The sequence below is a fragment of the Zingiber officinale genome, chromosome 8B (assembly GCF_018446385.1).
Source record: "Zingiber officinale cultivar Zhangliang chromosome 8B, Zo_v1.1, whole genome shotgun sequence".
NCBI lineage: Eukaryota > Viridiplantae > Streptophyta > Magnoliopsida > Zingiberales > Zingiberaceae > Zingiber > Zingiber officinale.
This window is the reverse complement of record NC_056001.1, coordinates 94326433-94348545: the sequence shown is the minus strand read 5'-3', so window position 1 is coordinate 94348545 and position 22113 is coordinate 94326433. Positions and strand designations below refer to the sequence as shown.

Sequence of the window (22113 nt, the reverse complement as noted above, 5' to 3'; positions counted from 1 at the left end):
TTTCTTGCAGCATCATTCTATCAGAAGACTGAAGCAAGGCAATCTCGCTCTCCTTCTGCCATTGTCATTGGTGGTGGATTTGCAGGGATTGCAGCTGCTCATGCACTGAAAAATGCAGTTTTTCAGGTGTTATGTCGATATAAATTAATAATTTTTTCAATTGCCTTTACATATTAGATTCTAAGTTCTGATATGAATGCAGTGTGTGAAGTGGCTGGGTAAATTTGTATCACATGGAAGTTTATTTTTTATTCCTTAGGTTGTGCTTTTAGAATCTCGGGATAGAATTGGTGGTCGAGTTCACACTAACTACTCATTTGGTTTTCCTGTTGACATGGGAGCAGCCTGGTATGCTTCTTTTTTTGTGTTTTTGTTTTCATTCCTTCTGAAGAGGATTGTGGCCAGCCTTCAAAATTTCAGTGACTAGAAGTTTTAATTTGGACACTTTAGGTTGCATGGTGTCTGCAACGAGAATCCATTGGCATCTTGGATTGGAAGACTTGGTCTACCAATTTATCGAACTTCTGGTGACAATTCTGTCTTGTATGATCATGACTTGGAGAGGTAATGGTTAACTGAATAACTAACATATATCACTGATCATGGAGACTATAATCTTATGGAGACAAATTTACTTCTATTTTTCAGCTACGCACTCTTTGATGGTGATGGACATCAAGTGCCTCAAGATCTAGTGGAAAAAGTTGGTAAGGTGTTTGAAACCATTCTGGAAGAGGCAAGTTCTTTATTAACCATATATCTGCAGTGCTGATAACTTGGAAATATTTCTCTTGTGAAATGACTGTTCAACGTTTATAGGCTAACAAACTCAGGTATGAAACAAATGAAGACATGTCTATAGCACAGGCTATTAAGCTAGTCATGGAGAGGCATTCAATATGATGCATTATTAATGAATTAAGTCTACTTTATGAGATTTCAGATTTTTTTATTATTCATAGGCATTTAATTTAGATCAAGTGACATTTCTTTATCTTCTTCTTACAGGCGGAGTTTGAAGGATTAGGAGAATTAAGAAGCAAGGATGAAGAAGATGAAGGATTAGGAGAATTAAGAAGCAAGGATGAAGAAGATGAAGGCATTTAGTTTATCTTCTTTCTTTATCTACTTGGTCCACTTCGATCCAAGTACGATGCAAACATGGCAAGGATGAAGAAGATGAAGGATTAGGAGAATTAAGAAGCAGTGTTTTGTTACTCTTCTAGTGTTGTACATGGTAAAAGTAGTTCAAATGATCCAACTCTTCAAAACTGGATTTCAAGATTAGGATGTTGTGTTACTCTTCTAGGATTAGGATGTTGTGTTGTTCTACCTTTGTTTTAATAGTGTCGTTGTCATTTTGTTGGCTGCTTTTGAAATTTCTTCGGAATGTTGTAAATATTATTTTCGAATGTTAGAAAATTATATGTTAAATTTTATTTACAAATTTAGTATTTTGAATGATTTATAATACTAGAAAATTGTATAATAAATTTTAATATTTTTTTTTTATTTTTTATCAAAAAAAGACAACGATTTTTCATTGTTGTCGTAAATAGTTTAAAACTGTTGTTGAAGACCCTGTTATTAAAGGTAGACGCTCAAAGACAACGGTGAAAAAATGTTGTCTTTGAAGGAAAAGACAACAGTTTTTCACCGTTGTAAAAACTGTTGTCTTTATCTTCAAAGACAACGGTTAAAAACTGAGTCAACCGTGACCTATTGGGTCTCCATGCCTAGCATTTAGCCACACCTGACCAACCTCAAACTGCCCTTCTACCTCCTCCATTAGCCTTGCGTCCCTCGGATATCTCCCCATCCTTCACGCATTGCCTTCAGGAGCTTCCTTCGACCTCATCCTAGTTGTCAGGTCTTCCTTGCCAAGTCATACTAGGACTTACCTTGCCAAGACCACATGCTTGGACTTACACCCTTTGCCAAAATCACACTTGGACTTTCCAATTGCCTGGCTCCTCACCAGGACTTTCTCCTTTGCCAAGATCACACTTGGATTTTTCAATTGTCTAGCTCCTCACCAAAACTTTTCCTTTGCCAAGATCAGACTTAGACTTTCTCCTGCCTAGCTTCACACTAGGACTTTCCCGTTGCTTGACTCCTCACTAGGACTTTCTCCTGCCTAGCTCCACACTAGGACTTTCCCATTGCTTGGCTCCTCACCAGGACTTTTTCCTGCCTAGCTCCTCACTAGGACTTTCCAAATGCCTAACCTCCAGTTAGGACTTTCCCAGTCAAGTCTCCTGTCAACCTTGACCTACTTGACTTGTATTCTTATCAACCTGGTCAATCCTTTGACCATCTCCACAACCAGACGATTGCTCCAACAATCTTCTTATATTGTCAAACATCAAAATTCAAATCCCGACTCAAACTTGACTCAACTCAAGCTTAGTCAAACTGGTCAAACTTGACCTAGGGAAATTTCCCCAACAATCTTTTCTTATTCTTGGAACCAGAACCTTCAGCTATAAAAGCTTGACCAGAAATCCTTGCGGATTCAATCATCTCCGCCTCAAGTTCAACATGGTGTGAGACATCAGTGAAAGTCTTAATACTCTCACTGTGGATAAGGTTTTGTTTCATCGTTTCCCAAGAATCAGGAAGGGAACGGATTATTGCTTGAACATGTTGTTCATCAGTCAACGCATGACCAGCAGTCGTAAGCTCTCGAATCATATTACTCATCTCCCTGAGATGTTGGGCCATGGTAACATTCCATCATTTTTTACAGCTATCAAATTTAATTGTTAGCTGACGGAGCTTACCGAGACTTACTCTACTGTATTTCTCCTTAAGGGTTACCTAGATTGCATGAACCGTAAGATACGACTCATATTCAAAAACTAGGTCATCCGCCATTGAACTAATCAATATTCCCTTAGCAGTGGAGTTCTTCTTCTTCTATGCCTTATAAGCATCAAGATGTCATCTGTTCTATGTAGTGGGATCTACAGGTTCTTCCATAACTTATTTTATAGCCTCAAGAACTTCTTTTTCCTCAAGAACATATTGTATCTTGAGTTGCTAGATTTTGTAGTTATCCTCATATAATTTCTCTCTATTATTGAGTTTAGCTATGATGTTCCTATTTATCATGATCTAATTTAAATAAACATATTATTTAATATTTAGTGCAATTCATATGCATGTAATTTATGATTGACTCAATATTAATTTGAGTTGGTTTACAAAATCCAAGTGATAATTACGTTTCCACTTATCATTTGTATGGTTCAATCAAATCAACATTGATTAATACTATTACAGACATCCCAACAAATGAACTAATTATTGTTCTATCATGATTTCTTTAATTAAATGAACTAATCATTTAATAAAATGAATTAATCATTTTTCATGTATCATATAGAGTAATCAGCATATGAATGAACATATCATTGATATAAACATGTCGCATATTGTTAACATATAACAAACCGACATGAACTAAATGGACTAATATTATTCATACATAATGACAGTAACAATAACAAAACTCTTACAAACTAGATAGGCTGACACCGCTCCCACTAGGACAGACACTACTGCAGTGGCCAACATAATCCCCTTCAACTTGGACTCATTTGAGGCAATATCAGATGGACCAACTTCAAGATTTTCAATTTGATCTATCATTGAAACTTCTTCAGAATCCTCTTTAGATTCTTCAGGATCCTCCTCTGGATCCTTCTCAAATTCTTCAGGATCTTTCTCTAGGAACTCATGGTGAAGTAGCTCCACACACAACTATGCATATAAGGTTCTCCCTTTGGAGAGCCTTGATGTGAGCTCGAGTGTCGTGCTACGGGAGCTTATCAAATTACAATTAAAGTTACCAAACCCCTCTACACTAAAGTAGTATAGAAATGACTCGGGTCGTCTCCCAAAGAATGTAACGATAGGATGATAACTTCAAGATTGGTTATGGCTTTTGGATTTTTGATATGAAACTGGAGGGTTTGGGTTTTGAATTTTGAACTACGATATGAAATAACAAACAAGTATGGAATTAAACCTAAGGAACAAAAGAGCAATGCAAGTATGAAATCTAATCCTAATGAATAAAAGACATCCTATATATCTATTAGTAGTGATCTTATAGCGCATTGTCACTCTATGCTACAATTTCACCAATAATAGAATTAAACTAAGGAATGAAATAGAAAAGCATTAAATGAACATAACCTAGTAAATGAAAGACGATGCAAATAAGAAAATCTAGTCTAACTTAAACTACGATTGCAAGGAAATTAAAGACAATATAAAGTAATCAACTAAAGAAATTAAGCATAGAACGTGATCTAGAGCATTAAAGAAATCTAATCCTAATTGCATTCAAACGAAGAACAAAACTTATAGCAATTGAAAGAGACAAGACAAGCAAACATTAAGTAAAATAAAGTGCACGAATTTAAACCTACTGTTGTAAGAAACATTTTGTCGAACACCTTACGAGCATGAATCAAAAAGACATTACGTGCACTAAAACATGAGAGAACAATTTAATACAAGCATCAAACAATCAACCACACAAATCAACAATCAATTTGAATCAAGTGAAAAACTGCAACAATTGCTGCTGTGGAGTTCCATCCAGATCTGTTGGATGAGGAGATGAGTTGCTGATGAAGGCAGGGATGGCCGGAAGGTGAAGAATCTCACCGGAGAACCCCTTCGGTGAGGTGGATGATTGGAGCCGAAGCTGGACGCTTGGAATTGCTTGACGTCGTTGCTACCCTAGCCCGCACGCCGCTGGAAATCGCGAACAGAGAGGAGATGTGGATAGGAGATGCCCGCGGGATGATGGAGAGGGACAAGCTCCGGCCGGCGGCGAGTGATGAACAGAGATGACCGCCGGCCATTGGTGAAGGAGGAGAAGTGGCCGGTGGCATCGCGAGCAGAGAAGTGAGAACGGGAGAGAAGTGAGAACGGGAAAAGATGCGATCCCGAGATCAGAAATGCTTGCTTTGTAGATTTATTCCCCAAAATTGATCCGACGGTCCTAATCAACCCAGATCCGATGGAGTGGCTGAGATCAAATCTGAGTGAGCGGTCGAGATCAACTGAAACCCATTGAATGGTCAGGATGGATAGATCAAGATGAGCGGCTCAGATCGTCTCAGTTTTACACAGATTGACCAGAATCAACCAGATCTTGATGAACGGCTAAAATTAATCAGATCCTAATCTTTTATTTAATTTGCTTCAGATGTGATCCAATGGCTCAGATTTCTTTAGATTGGATTTCTCATTGACTCAAGTCTTTAGGTTCAATTTGGCTCAACTTGAGCTCAATCCCTAGAAAATAAAAGTGCACAATTATAAGTAGAAATCCATAAAAATAGGAGGAATTATAACAAAACCCATAATATGAATCTAACTTAATAAACATGATAAAAATCAATAATTAATCATATAAAAGGATTAAAACATGAAAATTAAGGGCGGAAATAATGCATCAAAATACTAATTATCAAGCCTCCATATTTGGTGTACTACCGCCTTAGGATTCTATAGCAGTGAAAGAATCAACTCTCAGATCCTGTAATTATCCAGGATTGGAAACTCTTCATTTTCGAATTTCCAGGATTGGTAATCATCTGCACTATCTTTAAATTGAAATTAAATAAGTTAGTACAAAACAAACTAACTAGTATAAAATCGGCTTAATTTAATTTATATAGGCATAGAACCAACATTATTAATCAAGAAAAATAAATCTTCTTAATTTTCAGGAGTCTAAATGAACTGATCCATTTGATCAGTTGATTGGGAATCCAGATCTTGAGCTCTGTCCAATGTCCTCATTAGAACTAATCTAACTGGACTGAGATTCCTTACCTATGTTCTATTAATCTAAGTCCATTTAAGTCAACATGATCTTTTAGAACAAATCTGAAAAGATCCAACCCAACACATGTAATCAAAACTACCCCAATTAATAATAAATTAATCTGATTAAACCAACCAATGGTTTGAACCAGATCTAAGTATTATTGAATTTAATTAGTTTATTTAAACCAACCAATAGTTTGAACTAGATTGGGATCTAGTTGGACTAAACTGGTCTAATTCAATTTTTAATTAATTGAATCATAAATTAATTAAACATGCATTTATTAATTAACAAAATAATTCAATATATATATAATTAATTAATAAATGTATTTAATTAAAATTTAATCAAACGTTTTCATGCAAATGTGCAAACACACTGTTTAATTTTTTTTCATTCTTTTGAATCGATGAAAACAATCTATTACACAAGAAAGTTTGCCTTGAATCGATTAAAAAACATTTGACGAGGAAGAGTAACATTACTGTTTTCTTTGTCATTTTAATCGATTACAAATTATATTGATTACTCAGATCAATCTATTTGAATCGATTACACAGATTTACTGTACTTCATCAATTTAATCGATTGCACAGATTTTGAATCGATTAAGATCCGTTTAAATTGATTAGTTTAATCGATTAAATTTTTTCTTCTCTTCTCTGTCGTGTTTGCGACACTCCCTTCTTCTGCCACGACGAACACGACTATTGTGATTGTCGATCGTTAGCCTTCCGACATGGTCGTCGGCACTCTTTGGCCACAGAAGCCGATAGCCAGCGGCCTCTCGGGGCTTAACAACGATAGCAAATCGCGACCTAGTCGCGATCTTGCCTAGTGACGATAGCGACGACAGTAGAGACATTTTTCAGATGAAGAGACAAGTTTCATGCATTAGACATTGTTCTAATACCATTGTTGATAGTTCTAAGCATGGAAAACAATAAACACTTACAACGACCTCCCGCAGATCTGCAATCGACATCGACAAAACTTGCTGACGGAAGAACGATCACAAATCGGAAAGCTCTTCATGGTTCACAAATCAAATCGCTTTTGTGAGATTGGACAAACTAATCTTGAATGTTCTTCTTTGCCCATCGTCGCCTCCGCTGTGCACACTGATCACCTTCTTCCTTTCTGCTAGATTGCCCTTGGATGCTTCATTATATAAGAAGCAAGCATCGGTTTGTAACCGATGCTTTAATTTGATGGCATATAATGGAGGAAGATGAAGGTGAATGGGCACCCCTTCATCTTCCTAACGTTGCAACTAATATAACGTCCAATAAATATAATCGAGTACGAGTATAGGAGTATGGAGACGAGTCTAATAAAATCTTACTCATAACCAACCCAAATATCCGAAGTAATATTTAGAGAGTGAGTCCAATATCCACCACTGTGGTAGTACTTATTTTTCAAAAAATTAGCACCACAATATGCTGATTTTTCGAAAATCAAAACCATAGTTGATTTAAAATTGATGTTGGTACTGTTTTTTTGTTTTAAATGGGCACCATACTATTTTTAAATTTTGATTTATTCGATTTAATCAAATTAGAATTTTAAAATTAAAATCAAACCAAATTAATCAAAATATATCATTTAAAAAAAAAATAAAATTCTAAAATAACTGAGCTAAATTTTTAAATTTGATTTATTAATTTAGTTTAACTAAACTTTTACTCACTTTTAACTGAGAATACCTGATTCTCTGATGGGGTATGAGAATGAAGATGAATATCCAATCCTCTAATTAGAATGCAAGTTGAATAATAATGGGATGAGAATAAAGATGGAGGAGGATGAAGAAGGATACAAACTCTGTCTTGAATCTGACTCATTACTATCACTAATTAATACTAGTTCTCACCGGGGACCATTAAAAAACAAAAGTAAAGGATAAAATGATAATTTTATATTTTACTAATATTGTTCTGCAGAGCAATTAATTAGGGCAAGTTCATAAAAATGAAACAGTTTGTTCTTTAGGAAAAGGAGGATATCGTTTGGTGAAGGACTGCTTGACTTGTTCCTTGATGCATTTAATTATTTGGCAGCTACTTCAATTATTGAGATGTTTTTTCCTATTAAATTTCATCTTTTCCTTATTTTTTTGGAATCTATCCTTTGAGTGTTTGTATGTTTAAAATTATCAATCATTCACCATGTGAATTTTGTCACGTATATGATTTTAAAAGCCATTTTCTCATATATTTTTCCTTTTATTTTTTCATATTGATCATAGTTTTCTCTAAACAAATCATTTATCTGGTTAAGAAAGTGAAGAAGAAAGAGTCATTGAAGTACTGACTTTTTATTGTTATTGTAAGGTATGATAAAGAAAAAACAGGAGACTTTTTAGTTATTTTGTTACTTTTATATTTTTATATTTTATTTTTTCAAATAAACATTAATACATTTTCATTCTCACATTTTCCCCCCTTTTTTAGTAAACAACTTAAAAAAAAAAACTTAAAGATCTTTTCGACGTCTTCCACTTTCCTTATTATTATTTTCATTAAAAGGGTGTTTCTTTTTAAAATATATCAAAATAGTATCCAAATATATTTTTCATCCCTAAAATATCCTAATTTAAGTGCTATAACAAATAGCAGCTATGAACATAATTTAATCAACTTTATTTTATATAAAAAATTATTGTTAGTGTAATTGACTTTGGTCAAAGTTGACCAAAATCAGTATGATTCAAGTTTGAGTTTCGATATTTAATCAATATGTTAATTAACAAGAGGCAGATTAAAATGGGTTACAATTAATCGGACACTTAACGATAGAAAGTCTAATAAGGAGTCGACATGGAACGTGAAATCCTAAAGGTTAAGGTTGATTGGATGCTATGTAATAAGGGAGTCTCAATAAGTCAAGGTTGATCGGATGTTATGCAATGATGAAGTCTCGGTAAGTCAAGATTGACCAGATGATAGGTAATGAGAAAATCCCGACATATCAAGGTTAACTAGATGTCAAGCAATAGAAAGTCTTAACATATCAAGATTGATCATATGTAGAACAAAGAAAGTTCTAAAAGATCAAGATCAATCAGATATCAGGCAAGGTGAGAATTTAGTTTTGGCAAGGCTAAATAGGAATATCAATTGATTGATAGGGTGTATTAATTAACAAATGGACAGTACTCCTCGAAAATAAGGTTTCATATAATAATTAAGATTTGTTAATGTATTTATGAGGTTTACTGTAGTAATTAGAATTTGCTATAGTAATTAGAGTTTACTACAGTCGATTGATGAATAATTACAGTCAACTATTATTATAGCAATAGAAAGTTGGTTAGAAACTCTGCTGTTCAACTAGAATCAGTTGACTAATCGTGATTAGTTGGCTAATGTTACTATTTGAGCAAATAGAGAGTTCAAAACTTGATCGTGAGATTTAACTAATTAGACAACAATCGATTGATGGTAATGGATAGTCGCCTGATGTTGAGATGGATATATTGGTATAGTTTGCACTAATGATCTAACTCATTAAAAAGTTTTAATGAATGACAAGTGCATTAAATTTAAATACTTATAATATAATCTATCTACTAAGTGTGCAAGATATGAACTTGATGGGTCTATAGGACTAGATACTAGGCTAAAGTCCAGTTGGGGCATGAGGACCAGATAATTGGCAAAAAATCCAGCTGAGTTAGGGAGGACTAGACAGTTGGCAGGAAGTCCAGTCGAGTCAGGGAGGACCAGATGATTGGTTGAAGCCCAGATTGGTTGAGATGTAGTAAGAAGTCTTGGTGGGTCAGGAGAACAGACATCAAGGAAGTATATATTTGGTAAGTGAAGATAAGCAACTAGAGGAAGGATCCAGTGAGGACACATTCTTGGTTGAGAGAACAGTAGGTGTCAGTCTGACTTGGGTTTCAGAGAAACTTAAAGCCAGGACCAAACAGTCCAGAGGCTGTCAATATTCACTTTACTCTTCATATTATTACTTGTCTTTCTAACTATGTGGTGCAGGTGATTGAAAGTAAAAGGTGGTTGGAAAATAGGGCTCTAGGCCCTCGGAGCTTGTCTGAGTGCCCTTGTCCGGGCATCCGGGTCACCTGTAGAAGGCGAGCGCGTTGGATGGGTGCCTAGTGAGGAACCTAGATGGTCCAAGCGCCCAGAGTTGCTTTAGGTGTCTGAATCGATAAAAAATCATCTTCATTCTATGTTGGAGCACGTTGACTGACTGACCCACATCAACAGTCTAGGCTCATAGAGGTGGTCTGAGTACTTGGACATGTATAAACTTCTCGAATGAAGTTTCGACGAGAGAACGCCATGTTAGCCCAATGGGGGCGCTCGGAGAGGTATACAGGCACCCGGATAGGGTTATAAAAGGAGGGTTCGACAAACAGCTTTAGCACATCAATTACTCTGACTTTTGTTCTTGTGTGCTGCTCCGGAAAGGCTTCTACGTTGCTGTAACGCTCCTCCAACAACCTGCGATCAAGTTCTGCTAATTTTCTTTATTGTTGGTAACTTTTCTTTATAGTTCTTATACATCACTTATACTTCAACTCTGTAATATTTGAACTATTAGTGAATTACCCAACGAAAGTACTCAAAGAGTGTGAGTCTTGGAGTAAGAGTTGTCGAAGGCTCCGAACCAAGTAAAAAATTACTTGTGTTAGTGCTTGCCTTTTTATTTTCATCTCACTTCTTTTTCCTTAATTTTATTTTCGCTGTAAACTCGGTATATTAAAAGAAAAGAACGATTTCAAAATCTCGTGATTCACCCCCTCCTCACGTGCTCATAATCCAACAAGTGGTATTAGAGTAAGACCACTCTGAATTGTTGCAACAACCAATTGAGCAAGGGTCTCTTGTTTTCTTTCTCTGTAAATCTCATTCGGTTTTAAGATTTTTGATCTAGTTCAAATTGGTGCAATCATCTCTTTTAGACAAGTTTTTATTGTTGCAAAATACTCTGAACTGGTGCAACACCAAACAAGTTTTAGTACTTTTATTATCTCCCACACTGCTAATCCAAGACCTACTTGCCCTCCACTCTGAAGTGAGGATGGCTTCCTCTACTAAAAGAGAAGAATAGAGGTATACTTAAAGATTGATATCACCATCCGACGAGGATACAAGGCGCCAATATACGAAACAACTAAAGTACCTCTCAATCCAGAAAGATGGAATCCAAAAGGCAAGAAGAAGGCCTAGATTAACTCAAAGGCATTGAATACACTTTAGTGTGGTTTGACCAAAGAAGAACTCAACCGGGTCGGACCGTTCAAGAATGCCAAGGAGCTCTAAGACAAATTGATCGAGCTTCATGAAGGCACAAGTGATGCAAAGGTAATAAAGCGTGACTTATTATTAAATAATCTATTTAATATTAAAATAGAGGATGGAGAAATAGCTACTCAGCTACATGCAAGAGTCAAGGACATTTTGAACGGGCTCTACCTAATCATCACCAACTAGAGAACAGTGATGTAATCAAGTACACCTTAAACTCTTTTCCTCGAAATGCACTGTGGGCATCTATAGTAGATGCCTATAAAGTTTTAAGGAACTTAAATAAATTAAAATTAGATGAGTTATTTTGTGAACTTGAACTCCATGAATAGACTAACTTAAAGTAGATTGAGAAAGGTGTGACTTTTCTTACAAGTCCATCAAAGGAAACAAAGACTAGAAATTAAGTCAAGCCTGAGTCAGAAGATGAATCTGACTCAAAAATCGACAAAGAAGAACAACTAGTGAACATGGTCAAAAAAATGTTCACTAGAAGGAAGAACAACTTCACAAAGAAGGACCTACAAAAGGTGATTAAATCAACATCCAATGATGCAAAGGTGAAGATCACGTGCTTCAGATGCAACAAGAAGAGACATTTCAAATACGAATGTCCTAATCGAAAGGAGGACAAATCCAAGAAGATGATGAAGAAGAAGGCACTCCAAGCCACCTAGGACTCCTCCTCCTCTGAAGAATCAAACACTAAAAATAGAAAGCAAGCAAGCTACCTCGCGCTCATGGCAACCAGACTCGAGTCAGAAAGCGATTCAAATCAAGAAGATGAGTCTGAATATGAATCAAGTCATAAGTCCATACCCATTTCCGAAAGTCCTAATGAGGTATAAACTATTTTAACTGAAAGGTCTTTAAAATTATTGTATGTCTGAATAAGAAGTTAATTAAATCTGAGAATAAAATTAAAATACTCCAAAGGAAAATCAAGATATTAATAAACAAATTGAAATAAACCCAACAACTGAACAAGATCAATTTGGAAGTCCAACTCAAGTTTCAAAACTTGAGGAAGAAAATTCTAAATTGAAAAGTGAAGTTATAAAACATAAAGAACTTTTAGAAAAGTTCACAACAAGATCCAAGTACCTAAATATAATACTTAGATCCCAATGAGCTGTGTATAATAAATCTGGACTTGGATATAAGTCCATCTTAACAAATAAAACATTCATCTTATTAATAAGTCAAAATAAAAAAACAAACAAAAACTTGTGTTCCAAAAACTTGTCTAACTAAGTAAGTAGGACTCAATCAATATTATGTATTTAAAAATGAAATCTACTACCTAAAACCAAATCAATTTAAACCTACTAATTCAAATCCAAACTTAAAATATAAATCAAATAAAAAAACTAAATCAAATAACTACAAATTCAATCTAAACTGAAGTTATAATAAAGTTTATTATAATTATAAAATAAATCGATATAAACCTAAAACTTAAACCCAAGTTCAATAAATCAGGGGGAGGCTCCAAATTAGTTGGCACATCCAAAATAATAGTTTACCCAGTTGGGTAATTAAAACTAGATTTGAAAGGATAACTTGACTTTTGTCTAACCTAGTACCAGAGTGGCGTGAGATGACAGTATGTTAAGGAAGCTTAGTATATGGATTCAAGTAGGGTAAGACATATCCTTCTTGGTCTACTTAGCTAAGTGAAACTAACCAAAGTTACCTTGCCAAATCCTAGAATATTTAGACTAAGGTTTATCAATAGGAAATTAAATGTCTAATTTTTTAAAAATACTTTGTCTAGAAGTGGTCGTTGCTCTGATACCTAAGAAGGCCTCTGTGGCTCGCTATAGTTTAGAAGCCGATTTTTGAAATGTGCATTTAATTAACTGACGATTAAACTTGAATCTAACACAAAGTCAAACTATCTTCAAATTAAAATTCAATTCAGCTCACAAAACTATAGGATACCTTGGTTGAATAATTAGATGGGATGAAATAATTAAGAAAAGTAAACTAAAATCAAACTTAAAATTAATAACATAAATTAAATAAAAACTGAACTAAATCTAAATTCAAATTAACATTCAAACTAAATTTAAAAATAAAATAAAATAAAATAAAAATATAATTAGTTTTAATTAATCAATTTAAAATTCAATAAGAACTAATTAAACCTATTTTTGTATCATAATTTAATTTAATAACCGAATATTAATAATAAATCCAAGATTTAATTAATCAACTAATAGTCCAAAAGTATTAAATTAATTAATTAATAATTGATTAATTCAAAATGACTTTTAACTGAATTAATACCCATAAATAATCAAATTTAATTAAAAGTTTAGAATTAACTAATAATTTACTTAACAATACTAATGAATACAAAGAGTCATTATCTCAATAATTAATTCCTTTAAACTTATTAATCTATCATATTTGTAAAGAATTATAAGTATATTTTTTCTTAAAACTAAGACCTTAGTTAAGCGAGAGAATATTTCTTCAAATAAATTTTAAATTCTAAGTTAATTTTTTACTTATATTTTCTAAAAATTTCCATTTTCATAGTGTTTAAAAATTAATTTTGGCCTTAGTCTAGGTTGAACTCCTAAAAAGCATGATCTTATAGATTTAAGCAATGAGCATCTCACAATCACACTAGGTGTACCTAGATTGTGTATTCAAAAACTTAGAATGACATGAGATACGTAAACTTTTTTTCTAGACTTCAGATGTTTATATCAGTGCATTAAAATAAGTCTAAGCTACAAATATAACAATACATTGATCAAGTTAAATAGTCATTTTTTAATAAATATCTAACTGGACAATATTACTTAACTTGACTAATTAATAACTGATCCGGCGGTAAGAACAGGGGACCCCCGTTCCGGGGAGTCAACGCCACGTGGAAGTCAAAAGGTCAAATGGCCGATCGGACAAGGGTGGACCGACCGGCCGACCGGGGTCTAAACGGAAGCAAGGGCACTCGGCAGGGAGTCAGGGTTCCGACGCTCATGTTGAACAAAGTCGTATGGCCGAGCGGGTGTCCGCTCGGCCGAAGACATAAAGCAACAACTCTGCGCACAGTCCACAGAGCACACGACCGGGGATCTCCCGAGTGGACCAGCATATACGGCCGGCCGGACGTGAGGGAACTGCCGACCGGCCGGACGCTTGGCATGGGGTAAAAAGAGAAAAGGACAAGGGGACATCTTCTGACAGTGGGTATGTTCGACGAGCAGACCATACGCAGGATCTTATGACATAGGGTTCCGCTGTCCCATCAGAGATGTGCTCGAATTGTAGCAATATGGTGTCAGGTAAGCTTTTCTGACAAGCCCATGCTGAGGTATGGGCTGAGGACACGTATTCGCCTCAGTATGTGTGCGTGAGCCCCTTCCCAGCTCTATATAAGGAGCCTCACACTTCGCCGGAGGGACGCATTCTCTAGTATTGAGAGCCACTTCTTTGTTGTCCACTTGCCTGACTTGAGCGTCGGAGGGTCGTTGCCGGGAACCCCTTCCCGACCCGACTTCTTTGCAGGTTCGCCGGAGCTCCGTACGACCGGTCGGAGATCTACGACAGCAACTAGGAGAGCGCCACGTGCCCAGCGTCCGTTGATTCAGCGATTCGGACAGGATCAATTTGGCGCCGTCTGTGGGAACGCTCCTGCATCCGATTGGAAGCAATGGACGAAGCTGGACGACCGCACTCGGTGATGCTCTCCACAGAGGAGCTCGACGCTCTAATCGAGATAAGAGCAGCTAAGCTTGTGGAACAACAGAGACAGAAGTCGCAAGCCGAGCGGATTGAGCAGCAAGCGACATCAGCATCAAGGGGCCGAGCGGACGCACCTCATGCCACAGTTCCATTCCATCGGGCCCTATTCCGCACGCCTCCTGAAGTCGCAGCAGTTAATCGTGATCGAAGATCTTCATCAGACGAAGTGCCAATACGAGACAACAGAAAAGGCAAGGCCCCCCCGAGCGGACGCTTCTCCCGAGCGGATCAATCGGCAATTCTCAGAGGTCATTCTACGAGACCCTCTGCCAAAGCACTATGTGCCCCCGGCGATCGGTGAATACAACGGAACCACCGACCCGGACGATCATTTGGGTAAGTTCGACAACACAGCTACCCTTCATCAATACACAGATGAAGTGAAGTGTCGGGTTTTCCTTACCACACTCTCGGGATCGGCTCAACGGTGGTTTCGGAGGTTGCCGGACGGATCCATCACAAGTTTCAAAGACTTTCGCACGACCTTCCTCCACCACTTTGCAAGCAGTCGGTGTTATCAGAAGACAAATGTCAGCCTGTTCGCCATCAAGCAAGAGCCCAGAGAGCCGCTCAGAGCTTATATCCAGCGATTCAACCAGGTGGCCATGGACATTCCAACGGCCACCTCAGAAACGATGATGAATGCGTTCACGCAAGGCCTCGTGGACGGTGATTTCTTCCGATCGCTCATTCGGAAGCCGCCCCGAGACTACGATCATATGTTACACCGGGTCAATGAATACATCAATGTGCAGGAAGCCCAGGCGGCTCGACGAAAAGAAGTTCCAACTGCCGAGCGAAAACCTGTCACTCGCCCGGAGCCGCCTAGAGGACCGCGGGCCGAAGCAATCCGCTCTCACCATGCGAGGTCCCATGTCCAAGAGGTATCTGCCGAGCGGCCCAAACCAAAGAAGAAGGTATGGACCCCTATGTTCTGCTCATTCCATCGGACCGACACGCATAACACAAGAGATTGCCGAAGCCTTCCCCTGATCGCTCACCCCGTTCCCCGGAGTGGCGGCCGTTAATCGCCATCATCCGACAGGCGACAGAGACCTCGTGAAGCCGATCGGATGATATTCGACAGGCGACAAAGACAGACTCCCGAGCAGCATCATACTTCGAGGCGTGAGAATCCCCGGATGTCTAGGGAGCGGCCCAGACCGTCCGCTCGGGAAGAAGAAAATAGAAACAACACTTCCCGAGGCGAAATCAACATTATTACTGGCAGGCTGACCGGAGGTGACTCTAACCGAGCAAGGAAGGCGAGCGTCAGGCAGCTCCAGATCCATGCGGTCGGCTGCAGTCAGGAACGGGCGAGCGGACCCGAAATCAGTTTCGGGCCCAAGGACTTGGAGGGGGTTGAAGTGCCACATGACGACGCTCTCCTCATCAAAGCGGTAATAGCTAACTACACTATTCACCGCATTTTCATTGATACAGGAAGCTCGGTCAATATTATATTCAAAAAGGCCTTCGACCAACTGCAAATTGATCGAGCCGAGCTGCTGCCCATGACAACCCCCCTCTACGGGTTTACGGGCAATGAAGTTCTGCCGGTCGGACAGATCCGACTGGCTATTTCGCCGGGAGAGGAGCCGCTCAAAAGGACGCGGACTGCAAACTTCGTCGGGGTCGACTCTCCCTCAGCATACAACGTTATCTTGGGGCGACCGGCGCTTAGCGAGTTCCGAGCGACCGTCTCCACTTTCCACCAGAAAATCAAGTTCCCAGTGGAAGATAAAGTGGGAGAAGTACGAGGAGATCAACTAGCGGCTCGGCGATGCTACGTCGAGATGGTCCGAGCTGAACTAAATTCCGCTCGGAAGACGCCACGGATCGAGGTGAACGCTATAACCGAAAAACCACCCTCTTTGGTTTATGAAGATAAATAGGAAGTGCAGATTCACCCGACCCGATCGGAGGCCACCACATTCATTGCGGCCGATCTGGAGGCAAGCCAGAAAGAGGAAGTGATCAAATGCCTCCAGAAAAACTGTGATGTCTTCGTTTGGTCGACTCATGAGCTGCCCGAAATTTCGCCGAGTATAGCGCAGCACGAGCTCCACGTCCGACCGGACACTCGGTCGGTGAAGCAAAGGAAGAGGGACTTCAGCGCCGAACAAAATGCCATCATCCGAGCGGAGGTCGAGAGACTCCTGGAGGCCGGCCACATACGCGAGGTCTTGTTCCCGAGCTGGCTGGCGAACGTGGTACTAGTCTCCAAGCCGGGCAATAAGTGGAGAGTGTGCATCGATTTCCGGGATCTCAACAAAGCGTGCCCGAAGGATTTTTATCCTCTGCCCCGGATCGATCAACTGGTGGACTCCACAGCCGGCTGCGAGCTGATATGCATGCTCGACGCCTATCAGGGCTACCATCAAGTGCCGCTCGCCCGAGAAGATCAAGAAAAGGTTAGCTTCGTTACAGCCAACGGCACATACTGCTACAATGTGATGCCGTTCGGACTGAAGAACGCGGGGGCAACCTACCAGTGCTTGATGAACAAAGTTTTCAAGGAGCAGATCGGACGAAATTTGGAAGTGTATGTGGATGATATTCTCATCAAGTCCGTCCGAGCGGCCGATCTCTTGAAAGACATGGAGGAGACTTTCCGAACGCTGAGGCAGTATGGAGTTAAGCTGAACCCTCAGAAGTGTCTGTTCGGAGAAAAGGGCGGGCATTTTTTGGGCTATATAGTGACCGAGCGGGGCATCGAGGCAAATCCCAGCAAGGTGAAAGCATTATAAGATATGCCGCCCCCAAGAAATCTGAGGGAAGTGCAACGCTTGACCGGTCAGATAACAGCACTGTCCAGATTCATCTCAAAGACAGCCGACCAGAGTCTCCCGTTTTTCAAAATCCTGCGTAAAGCCACTAAGTTTCATTGGGATGAAGAATGCAATCGGGCGTTTGAAGAACTGAAGACATATCTGAACTCTTTGCCCGTGCTAGCCAAGCCAGCTGTAGGTGAGCCGCTCTGTATCTATTTATCTTCAACCGAGCAGGCAGTAGGCTCGGCATTAGTGAGGGCGAGCGGAGAAGAACCTGTGTATTTCTTAAGCCATATTTTAAAAGACGCTGAATCTCACTACACTGGGCTCGAGAAGCTGGCTTTGGCTTTGGTCCTCGCTGCTCGGAGACTTCGCCCCTATTTCCTAGCGCATACAATCATCGTCCAGACGAATAGCCCATTAGGGAGAGTGCTGTTGAACCCAGAAGCATCCGGACGGCTCATCAAATGGACCACGGAGTTAAGTGAATTCGACATTCAGTATCAACCCCGCTCGGCGATAAAGGCGCAGTCCTTGGCAGATTTTGTCACCGAAGTACAAAGGCCAGAGCCCGAAGCCATGTGGAAAATATTTGTGGATGGATCGTCCACTCGGCTCGGGAGCGGGATTGGTGTATTATTACTCTCTCCCCAAGAAGAAAAGATGTATCTATCCGTCCAGTTGGATTACAGAGCCACAAACAACGAAGCAGAGTATGAAGCCCTCATAGCCGGCTTGCAGGCAGCCCGGCATGTTGGGGCCGGTCGGGTGACGCTCCATTCAGATTCTCAGCTGGCCGCTCAGCAGCTCTCTGGCACTTTTGAGATTAACAACGCTCGGCTCAAACTCTACGCTGAAGCCTTCGAAAAGCTCAAGGCCAACTTCAGAGAAGTCATTATCCAGAAGATACCTCGAGCGGAAAACCAGGCAGCAGATGAGTTAGCCAAACTTTCTAGTTCAATATCACCGGTCGTCATCCAGCAGCCAATTGAACAAGTATCTTTGGTGGCGCACGTCGACCGGATGGAGGGCCTCGCGTTTCCGAGCGATTGGAGGACACCCATCATGGAGTTTCTCCGCTCGGGTGCTACACCGTCCGATCGGGATGAAGCCCAGCTATTAAGAAGGAGAGTCGGTCGGTTCACGCTTATTGGAGACCAACTCTTCAAGAAGGCTTTCTCCCACCTGCTTCTGAAATGCGTGAGCTCGGAAGACACAGCGTACATCCTCCAAGAAGTGCATCAAGGATCGTGTGGAGGGCATCCGGGCGGACGATCGCTGGCTAAGAAGATCCTGTTGGCTGGATACTTATAGCCAACCCTGCAAGCAGACGCCGCTCGGACCGTCACGACGTGCCTTTCCTGCCAGAAGTATCACAACTTCTCCCACCGACCGGCGGAGGAAATGAAAGCAGCTACCGTATCCTGTCCGTTCGACCAGTGGGGAATGGATATTGTGGGTCCGTTTCCTATAGCGACCGGTCAGCGGAAGTTTCTACTAGTGGCAGTCGACTATTTTTCCAAATGGGTGGAGGCCGAGCCGCTAGCCAAGATCACCGAGCAGATGGTCAAGAAGTTTATCTGGCAGTATATAATCTGTCGGTTCGGCATCCCTCGCCGGCTCGTATCCGATAATGGACGACAGTTCACCGGGAAGCTGCTAGAAGATTGGTGCAAAAATTATGGCATTGAACAACACTTTACTTCCGTGGCGTACCCCCAAAGCAACGGCCAAGCGGAAGTAACCAACAGAGAAATCCTTAGAATTCTGCGAGCTCGCCTTGACCATATAGGAGGAAGCTGGGTGGACGAGTTGCCGGGCGTCTTATGGGCTATCCGCACGACCCCAAAGGAAGGAACGGGCGTCACGCCATTCCATTTGGTGTATGGCGGCGAAGTGGTGATCCCGGTTGAAGTCGGCGTCGAGTCCGTCCGGATCCAGAATTATGATGATGATAACGCCGAGCGGAGGAACATGGAGCTGGATTTGGTTGACGAGGAGCGAGCCAAGGCGTCCGTCCGGCTGATGGCGTACCGGCAAAGAATGAAGCAGAACTACAACCAGCGCATGATTCCTAGAGTATTCCAAGTTGGCGACCTTGTCTGGAAGAAAGTAAAGCCGGTCGGCGACGTCGGCAAGCTGGAGGCTCCTTGGGCTGGCCCCTTCAGAGTCATCGAAAAGCTCCGCTCGGGTGCTTATTACTTGGAGGATGAAGACGGACGACGGTTGGATCGACCATGGAGCGCAAATCATCTCCAGCCGTACCGGGCTGGGTGAGAGGTGCGCTAATGTAATTCACTTTGTGTATTTATTGGTCGCCTATGTCCTTGTAATGCAGGAAGCAAAATGATAAAAGATGGCAAATAGCTTCGCCGAACGGTAGTGTTAAAATTAGCCTTAAAGGCCGTCGAGCTCCGACGTTAAATATCGAGAGTCGAGCCGGCGACTATAAATCTTCCGAGCGGAAGACCGTCGAGTTCCGACGTTAAATATCAAGAGTCGAGCTGGCGACTATAAACCATCCGAGCGAAAGGCCATTGAGCTCCGATGTTAAATATCGAGAGTCAAGCCGGCGACTATAAACCCTCCGAGCGGAAGACCATCGAGCTCCGACGTTAAAAATCGAGAGTCGAGCCGGCGATTATAAACCCTCCGAGCGGAAGACCGTCGAGCTCCGACGTTAAATATCGAGAGTTGAGTTGGCGACTATAAACCCTCTGAGCGGAAGACCGTCGAGCTCCGACGTTAAATATCGAGAGTCGAGCCGGCGACTATAAACCCTCCGAGCGGAAGACCGTCGAGCTCCGACGTTAAAAATCGAGAGTCGAGCCGGCGACTATAAACCCTCTGAGCGAAACACTATCGAGCTTCGACGTTAAATATCGAGAGTCGAGCTGGCAACTATAAACCCTCTGACCGGACGAAGGAAATAAAGAGGACTTGTGAGCAAGTACCCAAAGGTATTCGCCGTTAATGTCGTTCGGCCGCCTCTACGTTCCGCTCGGCCCAGTACCCAAAGGTACTTCATCAACATCCAGCGAACAACCTCTTCTGTCGAAGCAGGACATATTCGGCCGAGCGGAAAAGTTACGCAAAATACTTCGTCAAAATCCCTTTCGAACACAAGAGATGTGTGATAAGAGGTGAGCGGACAGCACACATATTGACTAGCAAAAGGACAAAGTAAGCAAAAGGATATTGATCCGGCGCTAAGAACAGCGGACCCCCTTTCCGGGGAGTCAACGCCACGTGGAAGTCAGAGGGCCAGGTGGTCGATCGGATAAGGACGGACCGACCGGACGACCGAGAAAAGGTGGGATCGATCGGCCGACCGGAGAAGGGGGGCTGACCGCCCGGCCGGCCGACCGGTGTCTAACTGATGGCAAAAAGTGCCCCGGCGGGAGTCGGGGTTCCGGCGCTCATTGAACAGGAACGAAGGGCCGAGCGGAAGTCACGCTCGACCGAAGACAAGGTAGCATATTGCGAACAGTCTCCATAGAGCACATTACCGAGAATCTCCCAAGTAGACCACTATAGATGACCGGCCGGACCTGAGGAGAGTGTTGGCCGGCCGGACGCCCGGCATGGAATAAGGAGAAAAAGACAAGGAACATCTTCTGACAGCGGGCATGCTCTATGACCAAGCCATACTCCAAATCTCACGACAAGGGGTTCCGCTGTCCCATCGAAGACGTGCTTGGACTATAGCAGTATGGTGTCAGGTAAGCTTTCTGACAAGCACATACCGAGGTATGGGCTAAGGACACGTATTTGCCTCGGTAGGCGTGCGTGAGCTCCTTCACAGCTCTATATAAGGAGCCTTATACTTCGCCGGAGGTATGCATTCTACGATATTTGGAGCCACTTCTTTGTTGTCGAGCTTTGCCTGACTTGAGCGTCGGAGGGTCGTCGCCGGGAACCCCTTCCCGGCCCGACATCCTTGCAGGTTCGCCGGAGGTTCGCACGACCAGTCGGAGATCTACGTCAACGACTCGGAGAGCGCCACGTGCCCAGCGTCCGTTGATTCAGCTTTCGGACAGGATCAGATATCATATTAAGGAAACTAAGGCCGAGCGGCCAAATTACAAAAAGTGACAGTTTTTAGCCGAGCGGCAGAATTACATATAAACTTCTATTCAAGATAATCGTAAAGATCCTTCGGGATGTTGTCAAGGAGCGCCACTTGATCTGCGGCCGGGATGAGAGCAGAGTCGGGAAGAAGACCCTTGGACTTCAAATATGTTGTGGTGGCGGTCATAGCAAGGTCAAAGGCAGTGTACATCCGCTCGCAAACTTTCTCCGAAAATTCGGGCGAGCGGATGTAATTCTGTCTCAGGGCGGCGACCCGGCTTGGCTCGGCCTCTTGATATTCTTTAAAGGCCGCTTGGGAGGCAGCGAGGGACTCCTGCAGAGTTTTCAGCTCATCCTTATGCTTAAGTGCATCGGC

General features: G+C 41.3%; 1 protein-coding gene across 1 annotated transcript; it reads left to right on the top strand.

The window, feature by feature from the left end:
* The first annotated feature begins 269 nt into the window (after window positions 1-269).
* Window positions 270-952, top strand: LOC122017713 (polyamine oxidase 3-like). The gene is made up of 4 exons (XM_042575392.1): window positions 270-348; window positions 451-564; window positions 649-736; window positions 820-952. Exons 1-4 carry the CDS (start codon window positions 335-337, stop codon window positions 901-903), a joined length of 300 nt encoding a protein of 99 aa, XP_042431326.1. The 5' UTR covers window positions 270-334; the 3' UTR covers window positions 904-952.
* Window positions 953-22113: the final 21161 nt, after the last annotated feature.